General features: G+C 44.5%; 1 protein-coding gene across 1 annotated transcript in view; it reads left to right on the forward strand.

The window, feature by feature from the left end:
• The first annotated feature begins 7,208 nt into the window (after positions 1-7,208).
• KDSR (3-ketodihydrosphingosine reductase) overlaps positions 7,209-23,578 on the forward strand; it is a 38,948-nt gene continuing 22,578 nt past the window's right edge. The window contains exons 1-5 of the mRNA XM_029230448.1: positions 7,209-7,418; positions 12,442-12,531; positions 14,550-14,606; positions 19,101-19,166; positions 19,359-19,454. Coding sequence (XP_029086281.1) covers positions 7,311-7,418; positions 12,442-12,531; positions 14,550-14,606; positions 19,101-19,166; positions 19,359-19,454 — 417 coding nt within the window. The 5' untranslated portion in view covers positions 7,209-7,310. The remainder of the gene's footprint in view (positions 7,419-12,441; positions 12,532-14,549; positions 14,607-19,100; positions 19,167-19,358; positions 19,455-23,578) is intronic.

Below are 23,578 nucleotides of genomic sequence, written 5' to 3' on the forward strand. Positions count from 1 at the left end.
AAAACATTCCTTCCTTGAGGATCTTATAGATGTATCAGTGTTCTCTCATGTTCAGTGTCACTGTGGAGAAATCTGAAACTAGCCTGATTTCCTTTTTAAACAAATGACCTGATTTTTTTTTTTTTCCTGATTGACCAAAGTCTTCATTCTTTTAAATCCAATGTTTCTTTTCTATAGTTCTACATTTAAGTTCATTATCCCTTCTGTATTAGGGCTCTCCAGAGAAACAGAACAGATAGAAGATATGTATATACATGTACATGTATATAAAATATAAGAAGTTGGCTCCCGTGTTTATGGAGGCTGGCAAATCCCAAGATCTGCAGGGTGAGTTGGCAAGCTGGAGACCTAAGAAGAGCCAGTGTTTCAACTCAAGTCCAAAGGCAAGAAAAATAGGCAATGTTCCAGTTCAAAGGTCATCAGACAGGAATAATGATCTCTTCCTTGGGGTAGGGTCAGCCTTTTGGTTCTATCTAGGCCTTCAACGGATTGGATGAGACCCACCCCCATTGGGGAGGGCCATCTGCTTTACTCAGTTTACTGATTTAAATGTTTGTCTCATTAAATACACTCTCCCAGAAGTTCCCAGAATAACTTTTGACCAAATATCTGGGCACCTGGTGGTCCAATCAAGCCAACACATAAAACTAACCATCACACCACCTGAGTTAATTTTTGCAGAAGGTGTAAAGTTGAGGTTGAGTTTCCTTTCTTTGTCGATGGATGCCCAATTTTCCCAGCACCATTCCTTTTTTTTTTAACATCTTTATTGGAGTATAATTGCTTTACATTGTTGTGTTAGTTGCTACTGTATAACAAAGTGAATCAGCCATACATATACATATATCCCCGTATCCCCTCCCTCTTGCGTCTCCCTCCCACCCTCCCTATCCCACCCCTCTAGGTGGTCACAAAGCACCGAGCTGATCTCCCTGCCAGCACTATTTTTTGAAAAGGCTACCTTTCCTCCATCAAACTGCTTTTGCACCTTTGTCACAAACCAGTTGGGTGTATTAGTGTGGCTTCCATTGACCTCTGTATATCCCCCTCTGCCAATACCACACTGTCTTTATTACTGTAGCTAAATAATAAGTCTTGAAGTCAGGTAGACTGATTCCTCCCACTTTTTTTTTTTTTTATGCTTTAGCTATTCTAGTTTCTTTGCCTTTTTATATAAATTTTAGAATAATCTTGTCTATAGCTACAAAAACAAATCTTGCTGGGATTTTGATAGGAAGTACATTGAGACAGTATATCAGTCTGGGGAGAACTGTCTTTTTCCAAATTTTTTTATGGTGATAAAATACACCTAACATGAAATTTACTACCAATCATTTTTAAGTGAACGGTTTGGTGGTATGAAGTATATTCATATTGCTGTGCAACCATCACCATCTTCATTTCCAGAATTCTTTTAATCTTGCACAACTGAAACTCTGTACCCATGAAACCGTGACTCTCCATGGCTCCTCCTCCAGCCCCTGGAAACCAGCGTTCTACTGTCTCTCTTTTCTTTTCCTTTTTAAAAAAATTTTAATCTCCCCTTTCCCCCACATCCAGACTCTGGTAACCACCATTTTGTTCTCTATTACTTTGAGTTTGGATTTTTTTTTTTCTTTTAGATTCCATGTATACGTGAGACCATGTAATATTGGTCTTTCTGCGTCGCAAAGTTTCTGTGAAATGTTTTCATATATCACTTGGTGTAATGTCCTCCAGGTTCATTCATGTTATCACAACTGGCAGGATGTCCTTATTTTTTAAGACTGACTAATATTCCATTTTATACATTTACTGCATTTTCTTCATCCATTCATTCATTGATGGACATTTAGGTGGTTCTAAAACCTGTTGGTGAAGTCCCAACACGGACTACAGTTCTACAGTTCGGGTGAGAGGTGCTGGGGCTACAGAGGTTGACAGAATTAAGGTGAAAGGTTGGATGAAAATTGGAATGTTGGGGCAGACTCTGTGTGAAGTGGTTGTGTCTCCTTTACGTGAATGTACTCTGGGGATGGATTTTGTGTCTGATTGGGGAAAGCTTCCCCTACCTCGCACTGTAAATCAGAAGGCAGGTGATTCTGCCCTTCAATATTGATTGACCAGGCTAAATGGGAACCAATAACATTGCCTGTGCCCACACAGGCTGTTAATTGTAAACAGTATGGGAAGGAATTCCCTGGCGGTCCAGTGTTTAGGACCCCGTGCTTCTACTGCCGGTGGCCCAGGTTCGATCCCTGGTCTGGGAACTAAGATTCTACAAGTCTCGTGGGGCACCCCCCCTCAAAAAAAAAAAAAAAAAAACAACCAGTATGGGATACCTGGTTGACAAAACATGTTATAAGAACGGTGTCTAGTTGGTTTATTTGAATTTTGGAGGTGCATGTATTTCCTCATCTGGAAATGTTGCTAGATCTTCTCCATAAAACCATTTGAAAGAAATCCTGGAATCTTTACTCAGACTGGGGCTTATGGCAAAAGGCTGTGAGCGCCACCTGTCAATGGCTGCTGAGATTTTAGACCAGAGAATTGCCATTTAAGGGGCAATTACTAGCTTGCTATTGGACATTAATGGAAACTGCCCCAATGACTGAAGTACATAAAAATAATCTTGAAACCTGAAATACACATGTTGTCTTGGGTGATGTTAAAGAAGCACTCTAATGGAGAAGACAGTGCCCAGAAGGGTTCCATTAGAAAATGGAACCGGTTTTGCAGGCACACGGCCCAGGGAAATGCAGAGAGGTGCACATGTGTTCAAAGCAGGTAGACTCTTTTGCCCTAGGACCGACTTTGGAACCACTTGAGGAATTGCTGAACCTGTAGTTACCTGGGCAGTGCCGTCTGAGTAGCTCTGTGTTGACCAAAAAGGAGCTGTTTTGTTTATGGATGGCAGTTTCGAGGTGAGCAGACAGCATCGCGTTGGAAAGGCTACAACTCTGATTGGAAAAGATGAAAACATCAGCTTGGTGGGCTGAGTTACCTGCTGTGAGTCCCTAGATTTGGGTTTTCAAACCAACGCATAGGCAGCGGCTAACGTCCTGTCCATGTGGCTGGGTAGGAGGGCAACAGAAAACTGGCCTATTAAAGAGATGCCTATAGGGGGCACGGCCCTGGGGAAATCACTATGGGAGTTCAAGGGGTATGTTAAAGTAGAGCATGTCACTGTTCGTTAGAAGAACCTCCTTCTAGGATCAGAAGGTGATTGGAACCAGCAAGTGGATATCCTGGTGTGCCCACTTGAGGTGGCCACCTGAGTACCTGAAAAGAGTGGGTATGGGGGCCTGCAGCCCAAAGATGGGCTGAATCTAGACCTTGTCCTCGTGTACCCTCTGGGGCACAAAATGCCAAGAACTTTTTTTTTTATGTGCCAACAAGAATGGCAGGGGCTGCAGATGGCTATGGGGCAGATTCCCCAGGGGGGAAGGCTCAACACAGAGCTGGTGTTTGGACTGATGCTGGTAGCCCTGGAAGGCTACAGATGGGTCTTGATAGGGATAGACATACTCTGGACTGGGCTTTGCATGCCCAGAGGTAGACGCAAATGCTCAAAATACTATGAAAGGACTGGACCAGAAGATATTGCATGAATTTGGACTTCCAAGTTACATTTCTTCAGATCAAAGAACACACTTTATACTAAACCCATAGTGTCCAATAAAATAAAATAAATTTTAAAATGTTTTTAATGGAAAAAAAAGTAAAAATAAGCCCATAATGTCCAACGATGGGCAAGGAGCTATCACATCAGATGGATGTACCAGGTTGTGCACCATCCTCAGAGTAAAGGTCTAATAGAGAATTGGAACAGGCAATTGAAAGGTTTGTAGTCTCAAATGGGGGCGGAGGGGCAGATTTACATGCCTTCATGAGTGTGTGCTGACACTTACCATGAGGAAAACCAAGAAAGGGTCCCCAGTAGGTAGATTTCTCCACTTTTCTGGGGGTTCCAGAGGCGAAGGGGTGGGGGAGAATGCTGCTATGCCTCTGCAGTTCTTTCCGTGGAAACAAGATGGTGGTACTGCTACACTTTTCTCTCTTTTCTCCACATTGCCTCAACTTTCTTATTTTTGTGCCTGATGCAGTGGTCTCAAGCACCAGGGCTCCAACTGTGGATGCTGGAATCAGGGATGATCCTCAAGCAAGAAATTGTAACTATACTTTTAAACCTTTACACCAGAATTCCTAAGGGGCTGATGAGTGAATTATGCCTTCACTCTACCTGACACAGTTGGGATTGATCATGAATGCAGCTGTATTGCCTAGTGGTTGGCAAAGCCCACTCGCTGTGTGCCTGTGTCACCCTGCCCTATATGATGGGTAGGAGTGGACTGAGAGGAGGATTTTGCTGGACTAGTGTTCGTGCCAGCAGTCCGGAACAGCAGAGTGCTAGGCTGAACATAATATCCTTTCCAACGGGGAAAAGTTTGAGTAAAAGTAAATCACAAATAGAAGGAGAATTGGTAGCCAAGGGGAAAGGAATGAATAAACAGATTATGTGACAAGGAAAATCCAAAGCTACATAAATGCCTTGAGCAAGAGATGATACAGTCTCTGAAGAGAGCTCAATTAGAAGATGTCTGGATGGGTGAAGATCACTCCTGTTTTGGGAAACGCATAGAGTCGGATGGAAACTTGCAAACCTGAGTGGCATTGCTTTGGGAGACATTTTGATTGAATGATATGCTAAGCTTGACCAGTTGTTGATGACTGAGTGAAACTCTAGCAAATGTGCTGCTATCTTTTGACTCTTATTTTTCAGGTTCTGTTTACTACTCACACCTCGATATGATGTAACACTGGCATCGTCTTAGCAGCAAGATTGCAGTACTGATACTGATGGTCAAATCTGTTGGGAAATTGAATTAAGAACCTCCTACTCCACACTGCCTCCTTCAAATGTTAGGCATATATTTGTTTTGTTGTAGAAGAGCTTTGGATGGATGGCCTTGCCCCAGGAGAAGGTCTGGCCTTTGCCGTTGGCTTCTTGAAGTTATTCTATCTCAGACCTGATAGAAGTGTCCTTGTTTAGATGAGGGCTGGCCAAACTGGATTTTAGGGTGGTCATGCCAGAAAGACCAGTCATGTGATTTAGGTGGAAGTCTTCTGTCATGCATTATCAGCTGACCTGGACTCTGCCTTTAGCCACATGGGCAATCAATCAATCATGCCTAATAATGAAGCCCCAGTATAAACTCTGAATGCCAGAGGAGCTGCCCTGGTTGACAACACTCCATGGATACTGCCACACTCCAGTGCTGGGAGGGTCACATCTGGAGCTCTCCAGACTTTGCCCTGTGCACTTCGTCCCTTGGCTGACATTCGTAAACCATAACCATGAGTAAAACAGATCTCAGTGAGCTCTCTGAGTCCTTCTAGCAAATTATCAAACCTGAGGGTGGCTTGGGAGACCCTCCTCCAAACTTGCAATTGATGTCGGAAGTCTTGGGGACTGTACCCTCAAATCTTGCAATCTGGCTAATTCTGGGCAATAAGTTAAGAAAGAAGGAAAACTCAGATCAATTCCTTTGTTCCCGAGCACCTTAGTATTTCTAAAAATAACTTCAAAAAGGAAAAGCAAAGGAAAAGCAAAAATACGTGCCTTATGCAAACCAAAACCATAATGAAATGTCACTTTACACCCAGTAGGGAGGCTATAATTAAAAAGACAAATGATAGCAACTGTTGGTAGGGATGTGGAGAAACTGGAACCCTTATATATGGTTGGTGGGGATCGTAAAATTGTGCAGCTGCTTTGTTAAAGTCTGGCAGTTCTGGTTAAACAGTTACTAGAAGATCCAGCAATTCCACTCCTAGGTATATACTCAAGAGAAATGAAAAACTTATACATGAATGTTTATGCTCACAGCAACATTATTCATAGTAGCTAAATAGTGGAAACAGGGCTTCCCTGGTGGCGCAGTGGTTGAGAGTCCGCCTGCCGATGCAGGGGACACGGGTTCGTGCCCCGGTCCGGGAAGATCCCACGTGCCGCGGAGCGGTTGGGCCCGTGAGCCATGGCCGCTGAGCCTGCGCGTCCGGAGCCTGTGCTCCGCAACGGGAGAGGCCACAACAGTGAGAGGCCCGCGCACCGCAAAAAGAAAAAAAAAAAAAAAAGTGGAAACAACCTAGAGGTCCACCAACTGATGAGTGAATAAATGAAATGTGGTGTGTCCACAGAATAGAATATAATTTGGTTATAAAAAGCATGAAGTACTGATACATTGTACCACATGATGAACCTTGAAAACATTATGCTAAGTGCAAGAAACCAGACACAAAAGGCTACACATTCTATAATTCCATTTATATGAAATATGCAGGATAGGCAAATCTACAGAGACAGATTAGTGAGTGATTAGCTAGGGCCGGGCCAGGATGGGGAGGAACTGGGGAGTGACTGTGAACGGGTAAGGATTTGTGTGCGCCTTTGGGGGTGTAACTAAATGTTCCAAAATTGACAGTAGTGACAGTTGCACAACCCTGACTATACCAAAACCCATTACCTATGCACTTTAAACGGGCGAATTGTCTGGTGTGCAAATTAGATCTCAAAAAGCTTTTTATCTTTTTTAAACCCTGCCTTGGTAAAGGAGATGAACTCTGAGCTCAACGAAACTGAATGATGTGGGCGATTTTTAAAACTCCATGTTAAGGCTTTCCCGGTCCTCTGCAAAGCGAAAGTGGGCTGTTACCATTTTCTAAGTACGCCAAGAAAATACGAAATGGAGCCCGGGATTTCAGAGCTCGATCCCCTTCCTTCCATACACTAACGAGGTGACGAGATCCCGGAACCGGGGCTTAAAAGGCTCCGACCCGCCTCCTCCGGCCTCGGGCGGACGGCACCCGGAGCCACGGCGCGGAGGGGCCCGACGCCGGGAGCGCGGCTCGGGAAGGCCCGGCACCCGCTCTCCGCGGTCCTAAGCAGCACCCTCGCCACCAGCCGCGAGCGTCACCCAGGGGCGCGCCGGGGGGCGCCACACGGGCCCCGTCCGCTGCGCGCTCGAGGCAGCCCATCTCGCCGGCGGAGGGTGCAGGATCCCGTCCTGACGCTGGGAGCTCGGGGACCCCAAAGGGCCGTCCGCTCAATCGGGCGGCAGCCGCGACGCTCTAGCCACTGGAAGCCCCACCCCCCGTGGTCGCGCCCTTCGCAGGCTCCGCCTCTTCCCCTCCGGCCGCCACCCCGCCCCGCGCCGCGAACCCAAACACCGGGCTCGCACTGCGCGCGGCCGCGCGTGATCGCCGGCGCAGCCGAGCCCTGTGCGCCTGTGCCTGCGCCGCCCGCCCCAGGCCCCGGCCTCGGCCGAGCGATGCTGCTGCTGGCGGCCGCCTTCCTCGTGGCGTTCGTGCTGCTGCTCTACATGGTGTCTCCGCTCATCAGCCCCAAGCCCCTCGCCCTGCCCGGGGCGCATGTGGTGGTGAGTGGCCTCCTGTTGCTGCGCCGCCGCCTCCCGGCCCGCTCGGTCGCCCCGAACCCCGGCGCGCTGGTCCGCGACTCAGGCCGGGCCGCCGACGTCCCCTTCTCCAAATGGAGGGTCACTTGCCGCCCTCCGCCCCGGCACTGTCTGTTCGGAGGGCCTCGGGGACCCGCCCTCCGCTGCCTCTGGCTCCTCCCGGGGCCGGAGAGCGGGGCGGCGCGGGCAGCGCCAGCGAGCTGGGTTCCCGCACTGCAGGGGCTCGGGAGGCTCTCGTTAATCCCCGGGGCATCCCTGGGATCTGGATATTTTTGTCCTCGGGTTTCCCGATGAGTCAACTGAAGAACAGAGAGGCTGAGAAACTTTGCCAAGGACACCGCGGTCGGTGGCGACGCCGGGCAAGGCGCGCGGTCCCGGCGGGGTCGCAAGGAGGCGGGCAGCGGGGAACCGGGTCCCAGCCTCCAGGACCCGCCGAGGCAGCTGGGAACTGGAAGGTGGCCTGTGCGAGTGACAGTTGCCAAAGGAATACAGGAAGTGACTCACCTGGCGGGGGGACGGGATTGCTCTAAACCCGGTGGGCTGGCAGTCCTGGCTAGCGGTGTTGAGTCGCTTCTGTCCAGTCTACACTGCCTGTCTCTTGTGAGCTCAGCCTGGGGTCGACTGACTGCTGTCCCAGTGCAATCCTCTGCCGTCGTTTTGGAGTCAGAGGGATGAGCGGAACGACCTGGCTAGTTAGTGCTTTAGGAATGAAGGGGATGTGGATGGATTTGGTTTGTTTCTTACCAGAAGCTCATGTCTTCAAGGATCCCTTTTCTGCAGGTGGGGCACCTTTCTTAAACAGAGGGAATGCCTTCTTACCTGCGCCCAGCACGTCACATTTTGCTGTGGCTTTCTGGTCCGTTTTCTTAACTTGATTTTCTCACAACCCCGGGGACATTGAGGCGGGAGGTTATGAATAAGCAAAATTTGTTACTAAGCTGGCAGTGCAAATCCTCCTGGTGCCAGAGGTGACATATGGGTGTCTCCGCTAAAATCCGAGCCTCTTCACCGAACTGGGATGGGATAGAATGGTCATTGCTTTTAGTGTGCTTTAAATCGGGACAGAGTTTGTGAATGGGAACATATATTTTCTTTAATTTCTCTCATAAAACTATTAGTGTTTTTCCAAATCCTGCTATTTCTGATGTGGAAGATAGAGGAGGAGGTGAGTGTAAATTCATTACAGAGGGAGAGAAGAGCAAAATTTTACAGTCATGCTAAAGTCTGAAAGTATCACATCTGCAAGAAGACTTCTGCCTCAAAAGCGTGGCTTTAAAAGTTGGAATTTTCAGAAGTGGTATTTGCAGAGCATAACTTGTAAAAAATGTAAAGTCAAAGCAGTAATGAAAAATTTCATTCAGTGTTTATAAGGGACTTTCAGTTGATGTTGACTCTGGTCCTACCAGCCCCATCATGCTTCTGCAGGCTGTAGATAAGATAATAAACACATCTCCTGGGGTAGATCCCGAAGAATTTCTTATTTTCACCATCCCGTTTTAATATGCCGCTATAAATAATGTGAGGATGACATGAATAATACACATGATGTCACCATCTGTCTTCTTTTTTAATGTCATAAAAAGAGTGAAAGTGTAACTTTTTTTCTTGAGATTTGTTACGACTAGACCCAGTCGTGTTAGAAAAGGGGCCAATGTTTAGAGTGTCTTGCTGATGGGGAAGCATGAGCAGGCTTAGGTCATAACTTGTTTTGTTTTTAGAGCAATTCTGATAAACTAGTGTTATCTCTCTAATTACAGTGGTAAACCTATTCAGCAAGTCTTACACAGTATATACTTATTTAAATCAGCTGTTTTTTTTTTTTAAAAGCTGTTTAACTGACTTGGTGAGAACTAGAAAATCAAGTCCTCCCTTTTGGAGAGATGGGTGGGAGCAGCTGTCCTTGCAGCAAAGCACCCCTTCTCTTGCCCTCAGTAAGAGGTATATGGTGCAAATAAAGAGATAGTAACATTTAAAACAATATTTGCAATGAACAGTAAGAGGGAGTGACAAAGAAAGGAATTAAACTGTTATCTTTAGGGTCTCACATCTCAATTTACCAATGGCCGGGCAACTCAATACATATTTACCATTTTTCTCAGCCATTAGGAAAATCTCTTATGTTTTCTTATACCAATCAAGAGTAACATAGTCTAGATGGACTTATGTATATTCTTAGATACCTTTTATGAATTAGCTGGCTTGGCCTAGAAGGTCAGTTTCCCATGAACCCTGACCCAAAAGTTGAAGTCTTATTCTTGTTTTTATGGACAAATCTTATAAGGTTACCCCTGTCCTTGGCCGTGCAGTAATTTAACATAGCTTGCTTACCTATTACGGTCTAGAAAAAACGCCAGCAATAATCGGAATATCTACATGGCACTTTAGAGCATATAAATTTTCTCAGTAACCTCATCACTTCAGCTTCTATCAATTCATTGAATAACAAATAGTGAAATCTTACAAGTTTTTTTTGGCATTGTATTTTTTTTCAGGGAAATGGCATCATACACCATTTTGCAAATTAATGTAGACAAGTATTTAGCAACTGCTTATGCAAAGTGCTGTGCTAGGAATGAGGGAAATAACTTGGACTTGGTGCTTGTTGTCGGGGAACTTAGAGTCTGGTAAGGGAGCTAAGGCAGGTACAGAAGTAACTGCATGAAGTAGAAAGTGACAGGCAAAGGACAGGACAGAGGGACAGAGTCCGGAAAAAATTCTTGGAGGAGGAGACATTGGAACTGGCCTCTGCGAGTTAGGTAAGGATTTGGAAATGCAGCTGTGTGGGAGATGTTGAGTGGAGGGACCTCTAGGCAGCAGGAACAGCATCATGAAACAGTTAAGGACATTTTTAGGGACCTTGCTAATTGCTATGGAATTGGAATATCTGGTGAAAATTCATAAGCCAAAACTACCCATGAAATATTTCAATAGCAAGGAGGTCCTCAGAGGCAACTGTTAGCTGGGGCAGCAGGTATATTTTTACAGTAACCGGTAGATAATTGGTTAATTTTCCCAAAGAAATCCCTTCATTAGTGAGAAGTTGAGGCTCAAGAGAAAGTAGGGGCGTCCCACGGACATAGGTACATTGTGTAGGAGGATGTCATGATGATTTTAAAATCATGAGATCGATTGGTCAGAGATATTCTTTACAGCATGATTTATATCTAACAGTAAAATATTCGAAATAATCTAAATGTCTAACAATAGGGAAATAGTTAAATATTTTTTGATACGGCTGTTTAATGCAATGTTGTAAAGCCTTTTAGTTTTTTAACCTCAGACATTACAAAATAATGTTTTTTAGAGTAGGATGCAAAAGCGTGTAAGGACAGATGCCTCTCTGACACTTGCTTTCCCCCCTCACCTGACGACTCCAGGCCCCCCACTCCCCTGGCCCATGTTATAAGATGTGTATAGGGAAAATGACTAGAAAGGTAATGTTACATTCGTATTATTAAGTAAAATATATATTGAGTCCTTCCTGTATGCCAGGCATTGTACTAAGCGCTAGGGATGCAGTGGGGAGCCAAGATAGAGTTGGTATTTTTATGGAGTTTATGGGGTGGTAATGGAAGAGATGGTTGTGAATCAAATAATCACACAAGTAAATGCATGGCTGTTTGGTTATGGAGTGATGTAAAGCAAAGAAAAAAGAGGATGCAGTGCTGCAAAGTGGGTTGCGGTGGGGTAGAGGGCAGTCCATGAAGGCTTTCCTGAGGTAGTGAGGTAGAGCTGAGATTTAATGGGTGAATCGATGCCAGTTAGATGAAAAGAGGGGAGGAGAGCATTCCTGGAAGGGAAAATAGAATGTGCAAAGGCCCTGTGGTTGGAGAGAGCATAGAACCAAAAGACAGCCAGTATGGCTGAGCTATAGATGGTGAGGGTTAGACTAGTGCAAGAAGAAAAGCTTTACTTTTCAGTATTTCCATGTGATCATGTATTACTTTATAATAAGCAGTCATTTAAAATATCATAAGTATATGCAAGTGATTATTCTTTTCATCTCCTGTAGAGCTGGTCATGCATAGGAGATGTGTAGTAAAGAAATGGTTCATTTGGGTTTGGACTCAAAGGCAGACTAGTGTTTTTTATTTTTACTTTTTAATTTATTTTATTGAAGTATAGTTGACTTACGATGTTAATTTCTGCTGTACAGCAAAATTTTTCATATTTTTTTCCATTACGGTTTATCACAGAATATTGAATATAGCTCCCTGTGCCATACAGTAGGGCCTTCTTGTTTATTCATTCTGTATATAATGGTTTGACCTGCTAATCCCAAACTCCCAATCCATTCCTCCCCCACCCCCCTCCCCCTTGACAACCACAGGTCTGTTCTCTGTGTTTGTGAGTCTGTTTCTGTTTCATAGATAAGTTCATTTGTGTCATATTTTACATTCCACGTATAGCGATATCATAGGATGTTTGTCTTTCTCTGTCTGGCTTACTTCACTCTGTATGATAATCTCTGCATCCATCCATGTTGCTGCAAATGGCATTCTTTCTTTCTTTTTCATGGCTGAGTAGTATTCCATTGTATATACATACCACATCTTCATCCATTCATGGATGTTTAGGTTGTTTCCATGTCTTGGCTATTGTAAATAGTGCTGCTGTGAACATAGGGGTGCATGTGTCTTTTCGAATTATCAGACTAATGTACTGTTTATTAGCTAGATGTACAGGGCACTTCCCCCTCTCGTCTCCCCCCCCACCCCCCCACCCCCCCTGCCACAGTGAACTCAGAAAAATATCATAGGTGTGCAATTGATAGCTCAGTACTGGAAACAATGCAGGCCCGGCTGACAGTGTAATCTTTCCACGTCTGCACTTAAACTCCATTCATTAGGTCTGGGATGAAGATGCTACAGTAGCTGAAGATCTAGTTCCTGTAGGTTGGGTTTTAGAGCCCATCATAGTTATTTTAAATAAACTTCCCACAGAAGGGAAATTTCAAGTGCTAAGATTTCTTAACTTCTGCTTTTAGGTTACAGGAGGCTCCAGTGGCATTGGAAAGTGCATTGCTATCGAGTGCTATAAACAAGGAGCTTTTATAACTCTGGTTGCACGAAATGAGGTAAGTCTTCTAGGTTCATTACTATTCACCTACTAATTCATCGTTACATTGGTCACAGAGGCTATGCGACCGTCACAGTGTTCACACCTGTGGGGAAATCGCTCACGTCTGTGGTTGGAGGTGTGATTCCTGAACCACTGGTTATTTCTTGTATTTGGGACAAAGACTTCTTGGCTGAAGTCAGGTTAGTTCCACAGATACTTTTTCAGTGCCAGCAACTCTTAGGCAACATCATGGACACTGCAGATCTAGGAGCGGCCAAAACCTAGTTAAGCACACGCCTGGCCACAGGAAGCGCGGGGGCCGCCACCTCCCCGGAGGTGCCGACAGCAGCCATCATGGGGCTCGTTCCTAAGTCCTGAAGGATGACATGTAGGTGTTTTTCTATAATTTGCTTATGACATGATCTCCATCTCTAGTGAAACCCAGACCCTGCAGGGGAATCTCACTCTTCCCCAGCAGTTTAGCAAAACATGTGTCTCTCTGTGCCGAGTCAACACAAGGTCTGTTTTTCTTTCTTTCTTTTTGTTTTTCAAGTGTCTGTTATTCTTGCCAGAGCCCAGAGCAGTGACACTGTATTCCCACGAGCAGTCACAGCGTCCCCTTGCTTTATGAGTGGGGGAAGGACCATGGCTGTCCTGCCCAGTGCTGTCGTTCTGTGCTTGGCCTAATTGCTTGGGTCACAGTGGGTGCTCCAGACATCTTTGTTGGATGAAGAAATGAAGGGAGGGATGATGGAGAGAGTGGGTGCTCCAGGGCGGCATCGTTGATTGGGGGTTTTGGCTTCACCTGTGAATAAGGAGGGCAGTAGTGTGGTGGCTGCCAGGTAGGGGTGCACAGCTGAGCAGGGCTCAGTGAGGAAGGCAGGTCACGGGGGGCCCGGGGGAGATGCGTAAATAATGACACAGAATTAGGCTCGGGCGTCCATCATTTCTTTTAAAAATGAAGAAAGGCACAATTAGCTACCTTTTATTTATCCCCTGACCCCTCCAACAACGCATCTGCTTTGGCGTTGAAGCCACCTTCCATGACTGAAAACACGACTGTGATAAAATGGCATTTTGTGAGATTTAAACAATGCTGATATCTGACAAAAGGCAGATGAAAAACGAGGCAGGGAGGCCAGCATTTCAGGTGCTCAGAAGCTCTTTCTGTGGTCCTGGCATTGCTGGAGGTGAATGAGCCTTCTGGCACTGATAAAGTCTTTATTTTCTAATGTAATTTTCTATTCTGATTTTGGCAAAGTCAGGTGGTATACATCTTTATTAATAGAATAATATAATTTTATTATAGGCATATCCTTGTTTAGAAAACCCACGTGTCTTTTAGAAGGATTCCCCCCCTTCTGTTCTTCTCTGCTATCGTGATGTATTTAAATTTCAGCTTTTATAGCAAATGAAGGCACTGTAAACCGACCTCTGTCTTCTTGAAAATGACTACAACAAGCAGAATTGAGACCTTGGAAGAATTACACAATTACGTGGGTTATAGCTTTGCTTGTCCTCAGAGTGTCTTCGAAAGTATCCAGGCATAAGTTTACCTAGTCCGTCTGAAAACTGATTTTGACTATATTTGCTTTTCAGTAGAGGAGGAAAACATTGGACGATCTCGTAGGAAAGCATTCTTGACATGGAATCACATGTACCCTTAAGTTTGGGAAGCACTGCATATCAGCGTGGTTGTTCTTGTTTCATATCTAAGTAACGTCAAATTAAAACATTTATTAGAATTGATAGGGTGACCCTTAGCAATTAATACTGATAATAGGGATTTTGAGGTTCATTAATTTTTATTATTCTCTTTCTCTGCAATGAATTTTAAAACTTGCTTTCACTTAGCCATAGCTTAGCATACTTTACAGCTATGTGTCCACCATAGCTCTGCAATATGGGTGCTGTCCTGCGTGTTTTTTGGCATTTAATAAATCCTTGTACAACTAATTGCTTTTTCTCTCCTTTTAAACAAACAAGTGGACAAATAGACAATCAGTAGAACTAATTGTTCTCTGTTACTTTCAGGACAAACTGTTGCAGGCAAAGAAAGAAATCGAAAAACACTCTATTAATGATAAACAGGTAAAAATCACTGCCCTCATGATGCATTTTCTATACTAATCAACACAGGTGTGCAGAGGAAAAGAAGAGGTACTTCAACTGTGAATAGTTCATTGAAAGCACGTAAGCTTTTCCTAATTAAAATACATATTAGGCTGTCTTTAGAAAGATGAAATTATTTGAATTGTCTAGGATTTCATGTTATTACCAAAAACAATGTATAGACTCTAACACACATACACACACAAATGATCAAATAACAGAATGCTTTCCTAGAAAATGATTTCATTGCAATTATTTATTTAAATTAACTTGAGGGGAAGGAAGTATTAAAATTTTTTTTTTGGTTGTGGAATTTTTTGATGAATAAAATGGTATGTATATATATACAATATGTATTTTAGTATAAAACATAATAATAAATTGATAGCCACACACTCATCACCAGCTTAAGAAATGGCATTTACCAGCGCCCCTGAAGGCTCCTCTGTTCCCCCCATCAGCCTCATCTTCCTGTCTCATTCCTAGAGGCAACCCCCAACTTGATTTTTGTGTTACTTCTTCCATTGCTCTTTAAAAATAATTTGTCCATAAACGCATGTGACACTAAGAAGAGTATTGTTTACTTCGGCTTCTTTTTGAACTTTATGGCATCCTTCTTATTTTGATAGCTTTATTGTGATATAATTCACATACCATAAAGTTCACGGATTTAAGGTGTACAATTCAGTGGTTTTTAGCTTATCCACAAAGTTGCACAGTTATCACCAGAATCAATTGTAGAATACTTTCATCATCCCATAAAGAAAGTCCATATTCATTAACAGTGACTCCTTGTTCGCTCCCAACCCCCGCCTAGCCCTAGGCAATCACTAACCTACTTTCTCTCTCTCCGTTTGTATAACGTCATTCTTTGTGTACGCTCACACAACTTTATTTCTTCACCTGATACTATTGTTCACATTCCTCTCTGTTGCTGCATAAAGTAGTAGTTCATTCTTTTTTTTTCTTTTTTTCCTGCTGTCTAGTGTTTTCTTGTATGTATAGACAACCTTCCATTCATCAGTTCTACTGTTGGGTGGATACTCAGGTTGTTCCCAGTTTTTTTGTTAGTTTGCTTTGTTTCTTGCTATTACTAAAGTTTATCCCTTTGTGCACTTGTGCAAGAATGGAATATACCTAGAAATGGAATTGCTGAGTTGAGCGTATGCATCACCAAAGTGTTTACACTCTCACCAGTAGTGGTCGTTGACTCTTTGCCAACACTTGGTATTGGCAGACTTTCTAATTTTTGCCTTTCTGATGAGTTTTAAGTGGTGTTTCACTGTAGTTTTAATTGCCTCTTTTCTTTCCACGAGAATATATTAGAGAACTTTACATGTCAATATAAATGAGTCGGCCTCATCTTTTAAAACTGCTGTGGCATAATATTGAGTACCCCAGAGTTTATTCAGTCTGTTGCCTCTTGTTGGCTATTTGTGTTTTCTTTTCTTTTGCATTCTATGCTGCACATAAAAATCCTCATCCACCTCTCTTTGTGCACCTATGTGAGTTTTTCTCTAGTACCGTGGCCTCTGCCTGTATCTCCTTCTCTGAAGCCCACAAACATTAGAAAGCTGCCAGCTCAGCAAATCTCCCCAGTTTTTCGTGTTTTTAAATATCCCTGTAACTTCTGATAGAGAATGAAACATCACCCAGAGCCACAGATCTGAAATGTCCTGGCTGAAGGCCAGTCACGCCTGCTGCTATCGCCATCTCTGCTCTGGGCTTCTTCCTCGTTATTCCCACTCCTTCATCTATCAGGAGGCTTCAGGTCATGTGGAAAGTTCTTGACTTGCACATCAAGGAAGGCGAAGATCATCCGGCTGGGCTGGGCAAGTGGGAGCCTGATCCTGCCACTGGGCCCAGAGCTGGCTTGTTACTCCTCTTAGCAAAAGCAGTGCCCTGGGGGCATTCTTTTTCCTGGGAGTTTGTAAACATTTTTTTTGAAATGTTACTGACCTGTGGTATAGGTTTTATTCACAGTAAATGATCTAATACCGTATGAAAAGGCATGTTTAAAATTAATTGTATGATTCCTACTCTCTTTTTTAAAACATGTCTTCTGTATGATGATGAGATAAAATTCAAGGACAAGCCCACTAGTCTGGAATATTCCAGGTTACGTTTGCGAAGGGGCTTGTTTCCTTTTCATAGGAATTTAGGCCATTAGGATGGGATTCCTTCTTGCATTAAATATAGCTTCCTGCCTGATGTTATCAGTCCTAAGGCAACGGGGCTCTTTTTATCCAACCCTTTGGCCTCACTTCTCACATCGTGGCTTCTTAGAGCTGGGAGGGATCTTGCTCGTCACTAGCCTGTGACACTGTTACTGTACAGGTGAGACCACTGCAAATGTCTTGGGTTCCGCTCAGCTGGTGAATGAAGGGACAGGATTGGAACCCCAGCTTCCCCAGTGCCGTGCCTGTTCTTCCCACCACAACACACGGCCTTGGACTTGCAACTGCACCTGGGTGCATATCGTGGGTGTGTGCACCCTTCCGTACACACACGCTCTGTCTTCCACTTAGCTTGGCGGCCAGTCTCAACAGGGAGGAAACCATGGAAAGGCTGAGAAACTGCAAACACCCTTCTGCTTCTCTCAGTGACCTCCCTGGGAACATAGAACATTTCCTATGTCAGAGGCCTAAGCTCTGATTTGAAAACATTGTCTGAAAAGGAAAGTTAAAACAGTAGCCTGGGCTTCCCTGGTGGCGCAGTGGTTGAGAGTCCGCCTGCCGATGCAGGGGACACAGGTTCGTGCCCCGGTCCGGGAAGATCCCACGTACCGTGGAGCGGCTGGGCCCATGAGCCATGGCCGCTGGGCCTGCGCGTCCGGAGCCTGTGCTCCACAACGGGAGAGGCCACAACAGTGAGAGGCCCGTGTACCGCAAAAAAAAACAAAAACAAAACAAAAAAAAAACAGTAGCTCACTGTCCCCATTAGTGTTCTTAATTTCTATGTCATAAATTTCTATCAAAGTAAGCACCAAGGGACTCCCCTGGTGGTCCAGTGGCAGAGATTCCACACTCCCAATGCAGGGGGCCCGGGTTCAATCCCTGGTGAGGGAACTAGATCCCACATGCATGCCGCGACTAAAAAAGATCCCGCATACCGCAACTAAGACCCAGTGCAGCCAAATAACTAGATAGATAGATAGATAAATAAATACATACATTCCCCAAAGTAAGCACCAAGATACATGCTTTTTCCCCCTTTTCCCCTCCCTCCCTCCCTCCCTCCCTTCCTTTTCAAAGACTAAATGGCTGAGCTCTTCCCATCATCCCTCTGTGCTGTGCATCCCTAAACATGGCCAGGTTTGTACTAGGTGGGCTTGGACTCAGCTTGGTGACCCCTCATCTAGAAAATCTGTAAATGGCAGTTCAGTCCAGAGTCAGGGACCTCAAGCAAACCTCAGAGTGAACCAAATGTGACTTGGTTTCCCCTCGGCTCCCACAGGCCCAGATCTGCCCTTGGCCTAGTAAGATGATTCCACGAGCTTAGCCTCCCAGCCCGGCTGGACTAAGGAGGCTTCTGGGAGTAGATCCTGTTGACTTATCTCTTTATTCCACCTACTGGTATTGAATCCCAAGAGGGCAGTGATAGCTCTGATACTGCTCCAAGAGGAGTATTTTTTTAAACGTATTTATTAAGTTTGCTATTATTTTTTGACCACTTTATTGAGGTAGGATTTGTGTACAATAAACCACACCAATTTAAAGAGTTCAGTTGGATGGCTTTTGACTGATGTATCACTAAATGCTTGTGAAACCACCCCTGAAATCCAGACACAGAGCATTTCCATCACCCCTGGAGTTTGCCCTGCCCCTCTGCACCCCGTTTCTCCCTCTACTCCTGGGTGCACGTGGCTTGTGATGTACTTCCTGTCACTATAGTCTAGTTGCGTTTTAAGAGAAGAGTTTTTACATTTCTTTTCTCTTTCTAGCTTTAGTGAGGCATACATAGACAAAAATTGTATATATTTAAGGTCTGCAACATGATGATTTAATATATGTTTACACTGTGTAAGAATGACTGCAAACAAGTGGATTAACACGGCCAACACCTCACGTAGTTACCGCTTTTGTGTGTGTGGTGAAAACACTTCAGATCTACTCTCTTAGCAGATTACAAGTCTACAGTACAGTATTAATAACAATAGTCACTATGCTGGGCATTTGATCCCCAGAACTTATTCATCTTCCACCTGAAAATCTGTACCCTCCAACCAGCATTTCTTAGAACATTCTTTTGAGTTTGCTCAAAAGAGTTTTCTTCAAGAAAGTGCACCCCTGACCCCATTTGTCTCTCCGAATTGCATTGTCAGCAGATTTCAAACCCTGCAATCTGTACCTCCAAAACTGGACTCATTCTCTATTGGAAAAAAATTGCCTTTAATTAAAAAAAAAAAAAGTTCTTTTAAAGGTAGTTTCAGACCCCTGCATAGCTTTGATTATTTTTTTCTCTGTCTAACAGGTGGTGCTTTGTATATCAGTTGATGTATCTCAAGACTACAGCCAAGTAGAGAATGTCATAAAACAAGTAAGAGGTTTGGTTAATTGGAATTAATCCGCTCGCCTTTTGATTGGTTTGCCATTTTGGTGTGTGGCTTGGAGTTGACATATCTTCCTTGTAGATTTAATAGTTTTATAGATTTTATTTATTGGCATTGATTGGCTACTAAGGGATTCTTTTCTTCTCTTTCTTAATGCCCACTCTGATACATTTTTCCAGGCACAGGAGAAACTGGGCCCAGTGGACATGCTTGTAAACTGTGCAGGAATGTCACTTGCAGGAAAATTTGAAGATCTTGAAGTTAGTACTTTTGAAGTAAGTAAAAATTTGTTTTTTCCTCATTGGGGTAGCCCATGCACTAAAAGGGAGGACTCATTCCTGGCTTAAGGCTTTATGAATGAAATAGGTGAAATGCGTTCAGATTTAACAGAAGCTTTAGAAAACTAGAGGATGGACAAGATTTTAGTCACAGTGACCATCCAACCTTAGAAGTTTAGACAAGTCTCTGGACCTTGGTTTCCTCAGCTGTAAAATGGGAATGAAACCTCCAACCTGACACAGATTACTGCGTTGATTCACTGAGGTCATATCATCAAGAGAGCTCTTTGTACGCCAAGAGAGGCTGGATTTTCTTGTCAAGTATCAGTGTTTTTAACAATGAAAACCCAAAAAAGGTGAAGAGCAGACTCTAGAGTTTTGAAACCAAGAGACAAAGATAATGCGTCATATTCATATTTATGTTTTTAAAAAGGTCAGCCAAAGAAACGCACATCAGATCTGAAGGCTTTCTTAGGTGCAAAACATGTTTTTCTTTTGTTGACATTGCATCAACCATCTCTTTCTTGCTGGTCTCTAGAGCCTTCCTGGTAGCCATGGATTTTGAATGATTTGCTCTGTGAAGTTAAAATGCATCCCCCTCTTATGGAAGAGGAGACTCCAAGAGCAGCAGTTTGGACATCTTGCTTCTGGTGGACTGTGGGAAAGCACCGTAAACTCTGTGATTAGGCGAGCTAGGCGAGTCCAGATGGAGAGGGAAGCAGAGGGATGCCGTAGCGGGGACTCTAGTGTCTTAAGGCTCCTTTATCAACTCGGCATAAAAGATAGTTGTCTTGACCTGTATGCCATTATCTCTAAGTATTGACAGGGAGATTCTGAAGATTTTCTCAACAGCTGTGTAAAAAATCAGTTGTGGGAAATAGTTGTAGTCTAGGTATGAAATGATGAGGGGAGAGACTTCAGAGGCGGCCAGCGAAAGAGGAGTATGTGTGCGTGCGTGCATGCGTGTGTGCATGCATGCGTGTGTGCGTGAAAGATGATATAAAGGGAGAATCAGCAGACTCACCTTGACCGGTTGTGGACGGCAAAGAGGATGGAGGTGTAAGTAGTTATGTGGCTGTAATAAATAAATGCATAGTTGTAAAGCTAAGACCTCAGGATGTGGGGTGTGTCCAGGGACAGAAGGGGAGGGATTGTTTCCAATTGTGTGTCTGATGGAAGTCCGAAGGTAATGGAGTGAATGATTTGTGGGGATTTATAACTGAGAAGAATAGAAGGAACTAAGAGTATAAGACCAGGTGACTGTGTGGGACTTCCCTGGCGGTCCAGTAGTTAAGACTCCGCGCTTCCACTGCAGGGGGTGCGGGTTCGATCCCTGGTCAGGGAACTAAGATCCTGCGTGTCACTCGGTATGGCCAAAAAAAAGACCAGGTGACTGTGTGTGGGTATCAATGACAAGGAGAAAACGTGAAGCAGGTGAGATGAAGGAAGAAGTAAAATTCATGTATAGAATATGAAGCATATGCTGAAATATTAAAAAAAAAGCACAAATCTAATCTTTTTTTTAAAAACTCACTTTATTCTCAACCTTCAGTCTCCAGCACACTATCTCCTTCCTTCTGTCTGCCTGTCTCTCATTCTGTCTCACTTTCATTTAGAAAAACAACTGATTTCTTTCCCACCCACACCAGTACCCACGCACACAGACTATTTGTTGCTCTGTCCCCAGCAGCATGGGACAGTAGGAGAAAAGCTGGCCTTTGGCATCAGACTAAACCAGTTTTAAATCTTAGCACAGCTGGTTTCAAGTCTAACCATTTACTACCTGTGGTCTCAGGCAAACCGTTCTTCTTCCTTCTGGCCTCAGGTTTTCCTCCATCCTCAGCCTCCATCTCTGTGAATGGGACGTACGGCTCCCAGGGCTATGAGGATGAAGTAGCATAATTGGGTGCATAATGCTTGGCTCAGGGTAGCTGTGTGTAAATATTAATGTCCTTTGTCTTTTATTCATTCAACCCACAAATATTCGAGAAAGCCTCTAGTGAATCGAGTGTCGTTCTAGGGCCCGGGGATGCTGTGGTGAGCGAGAGAATAAAGGCTTGGCCCAGCTAAGGTGGGACAGACCAGGCAGGATCCAGCTTATCAGCAGTGTGATTACAGATGCGCTAAGTATTGATACTCGGGGGAGAGGAAATGGGAAAGGAAAAGAGGAGGCTCTTTTACACAATGTGGAAGGTGACCCAAAGGGCAGGTGCAGAGACACCAAGAAGGAGATCCAGTCCGGAGAGCCAGTGGCTGCAGGGGCCCCGAGGTGGAAAGAGCCGGGCAAACTCCAGGAGCTTGACTAGGAGGCCAGGAGGCCAGAGCTTCCTGAGCCCTGGGCATGTGGGATGGGGCCACTTTAGATTTCAGTTGAAAACCTCTGAAGGGGTTTAAGCCAGGCTAGGGAGTAGTGAGATCTGCATCGCAGCTTTTAGAGGCTCTTTCTGCCTGCTGTGTCAGGAGACTTTTAGGACTGTCAGGGTGATTAAGACAAGGGTTGGTGGTGTTGGGAAGTGGATGGAGGTGCCGGCGTGGGTCACTGTGGAGTGAGGGCGGTGAGAACAGAGGTCAGCACGGCGCAGGGGCTTAAGCAGCAGACAGGGGATGTTGGAATTGGCCTCACCTCTGAAAGGACTGGGCTTTAAAGAGGAAGGCTGGTTAACCCCAAACCTGTTGCTCTATTCCGGTGACAGGGCCTCGTTCCAGGGATGGTTTGCTGTGGGCCCCGCCGTCTCTGGCCATCGCCCCTCTACCCCTGGCTGCCCTGAGAGGAGGCAGGAGGCCACTGTGCTGCAGAGGGCGTCCCCTTTGCAGGCTGTCACGCGCCTCTCTGCTCTCTCCCACCTCGGTCTGGTCACTTGCCTTGTTCTGGTCAAGTCCAGGTGTGGGCTTATCACCGACACCCCCTGTTAGAACAACACTACCACGTTTGATGCATTTTCTGAAGATAAGAGTTCCTTTTTCTTTAAGATGAATTCTATCTCAGTTATGTTCTTTGGTTTGTTTGGAATTTTTTTCATTTTAATTTTGCTGAAGTTCACATGCATGTAAATCGCAGGTACACAATAGTTTGTGCTGTCATGACTCATTGCCGGGGGACTTAAATTAAGCATGTCCTTTGTGGCTCCACAGGGAGAGGACTCGTGGAAATGTGCTCCTGGTTTCCTCTGGACTTTGGCCGGTGTGCCTTTTGCCCCGGCTGGTCTCGCTTTGTGTCCTTTCACCGTGATAAGCCTCAGTCGTGAGCACAGCTGTGTGCAGAGTCCCGTGAGACCTTCCAGCAAATCGCCCACACTGGAGGTGGTCTTGGGGAACACCAACACACTTCTCTTAATTTTCCTTTTCAGTGGTTTTCTCTGTGGGTTCTTGGAGCTGTATCTTGTTTTATCTGCCTGTAGCTATCAATGAGAGTAGTTTTTGATGGGGATTACACTGCTGCTGTAGATCCATTTGGGGAGAACAGACATGTTAATAATGTTGAGTCTTCTAACCCTTATAACATAATATATATCTCCATTTATTTAGCTTAAGTTTTCTTTAATCTCTCTCAGCAGTGTTTTGTAATTTTCAGCATATGGGTCTTGCACGTTGTTTTTCAGTATTTCATGTCTTTTGATGTTAGTGTAAATGGTTTTTTTCATTTCAGTTTCTGAGTGTTCATTGCTAATATAGAAAAATACAATTGATTTTTGTGTACTGATCGTGCAGTGTTGCTGAGCTCAACTATTAATTCTAGCGCTCACTGGACTTTCTACATGGAAGGTCATGTCATCTTCAAGTGTTACTTCTTCCATTCCCATCTGCATACCCTTATTCCATGGGCTGGAACTTCCAGTACAGTGTTGAATAGAAGCTCGTGAAAGCAGACATTCTTGTCGTGTTCCTGACCTTAGGGAGAAAGCACTCAGTCTTTTACTATTAAGTATGATGTTAGCTGTAGTTTGTTTTTGTTCTCTTTTTTAATTCTTTTTTTTTTTTTTTTTTTTGGCTGCACTGCACAGCTTACAGGATCTCAGTTCCCTGACCAGGGGTTGAACCCAGGGCCACAGCAGTGAAAGCCCAGAATCCTAACCACTAGGCCACCAGGGAACTCCCTGTTTTTTGTTTTTGGTAGATGCCCT

Source organism: Monodon monoceros, unplaced genomic scaffold (assembly GCF_005190385.1).
Source record: "Monodon monoceros isolate NGI ecotype Baffin Bay Population unplaced genomic scaffold, NGI_Narwhal_1 Super_Scaffold_1, whole genome shotgun sequence".
Classification (NCBI taxonomy): domain Eukaryota; kingdom Metazoa; phylum Chordata; class Mammalia; order Artiodactyla; family Monodontidae; genus Monodon; species Monodon monoceros.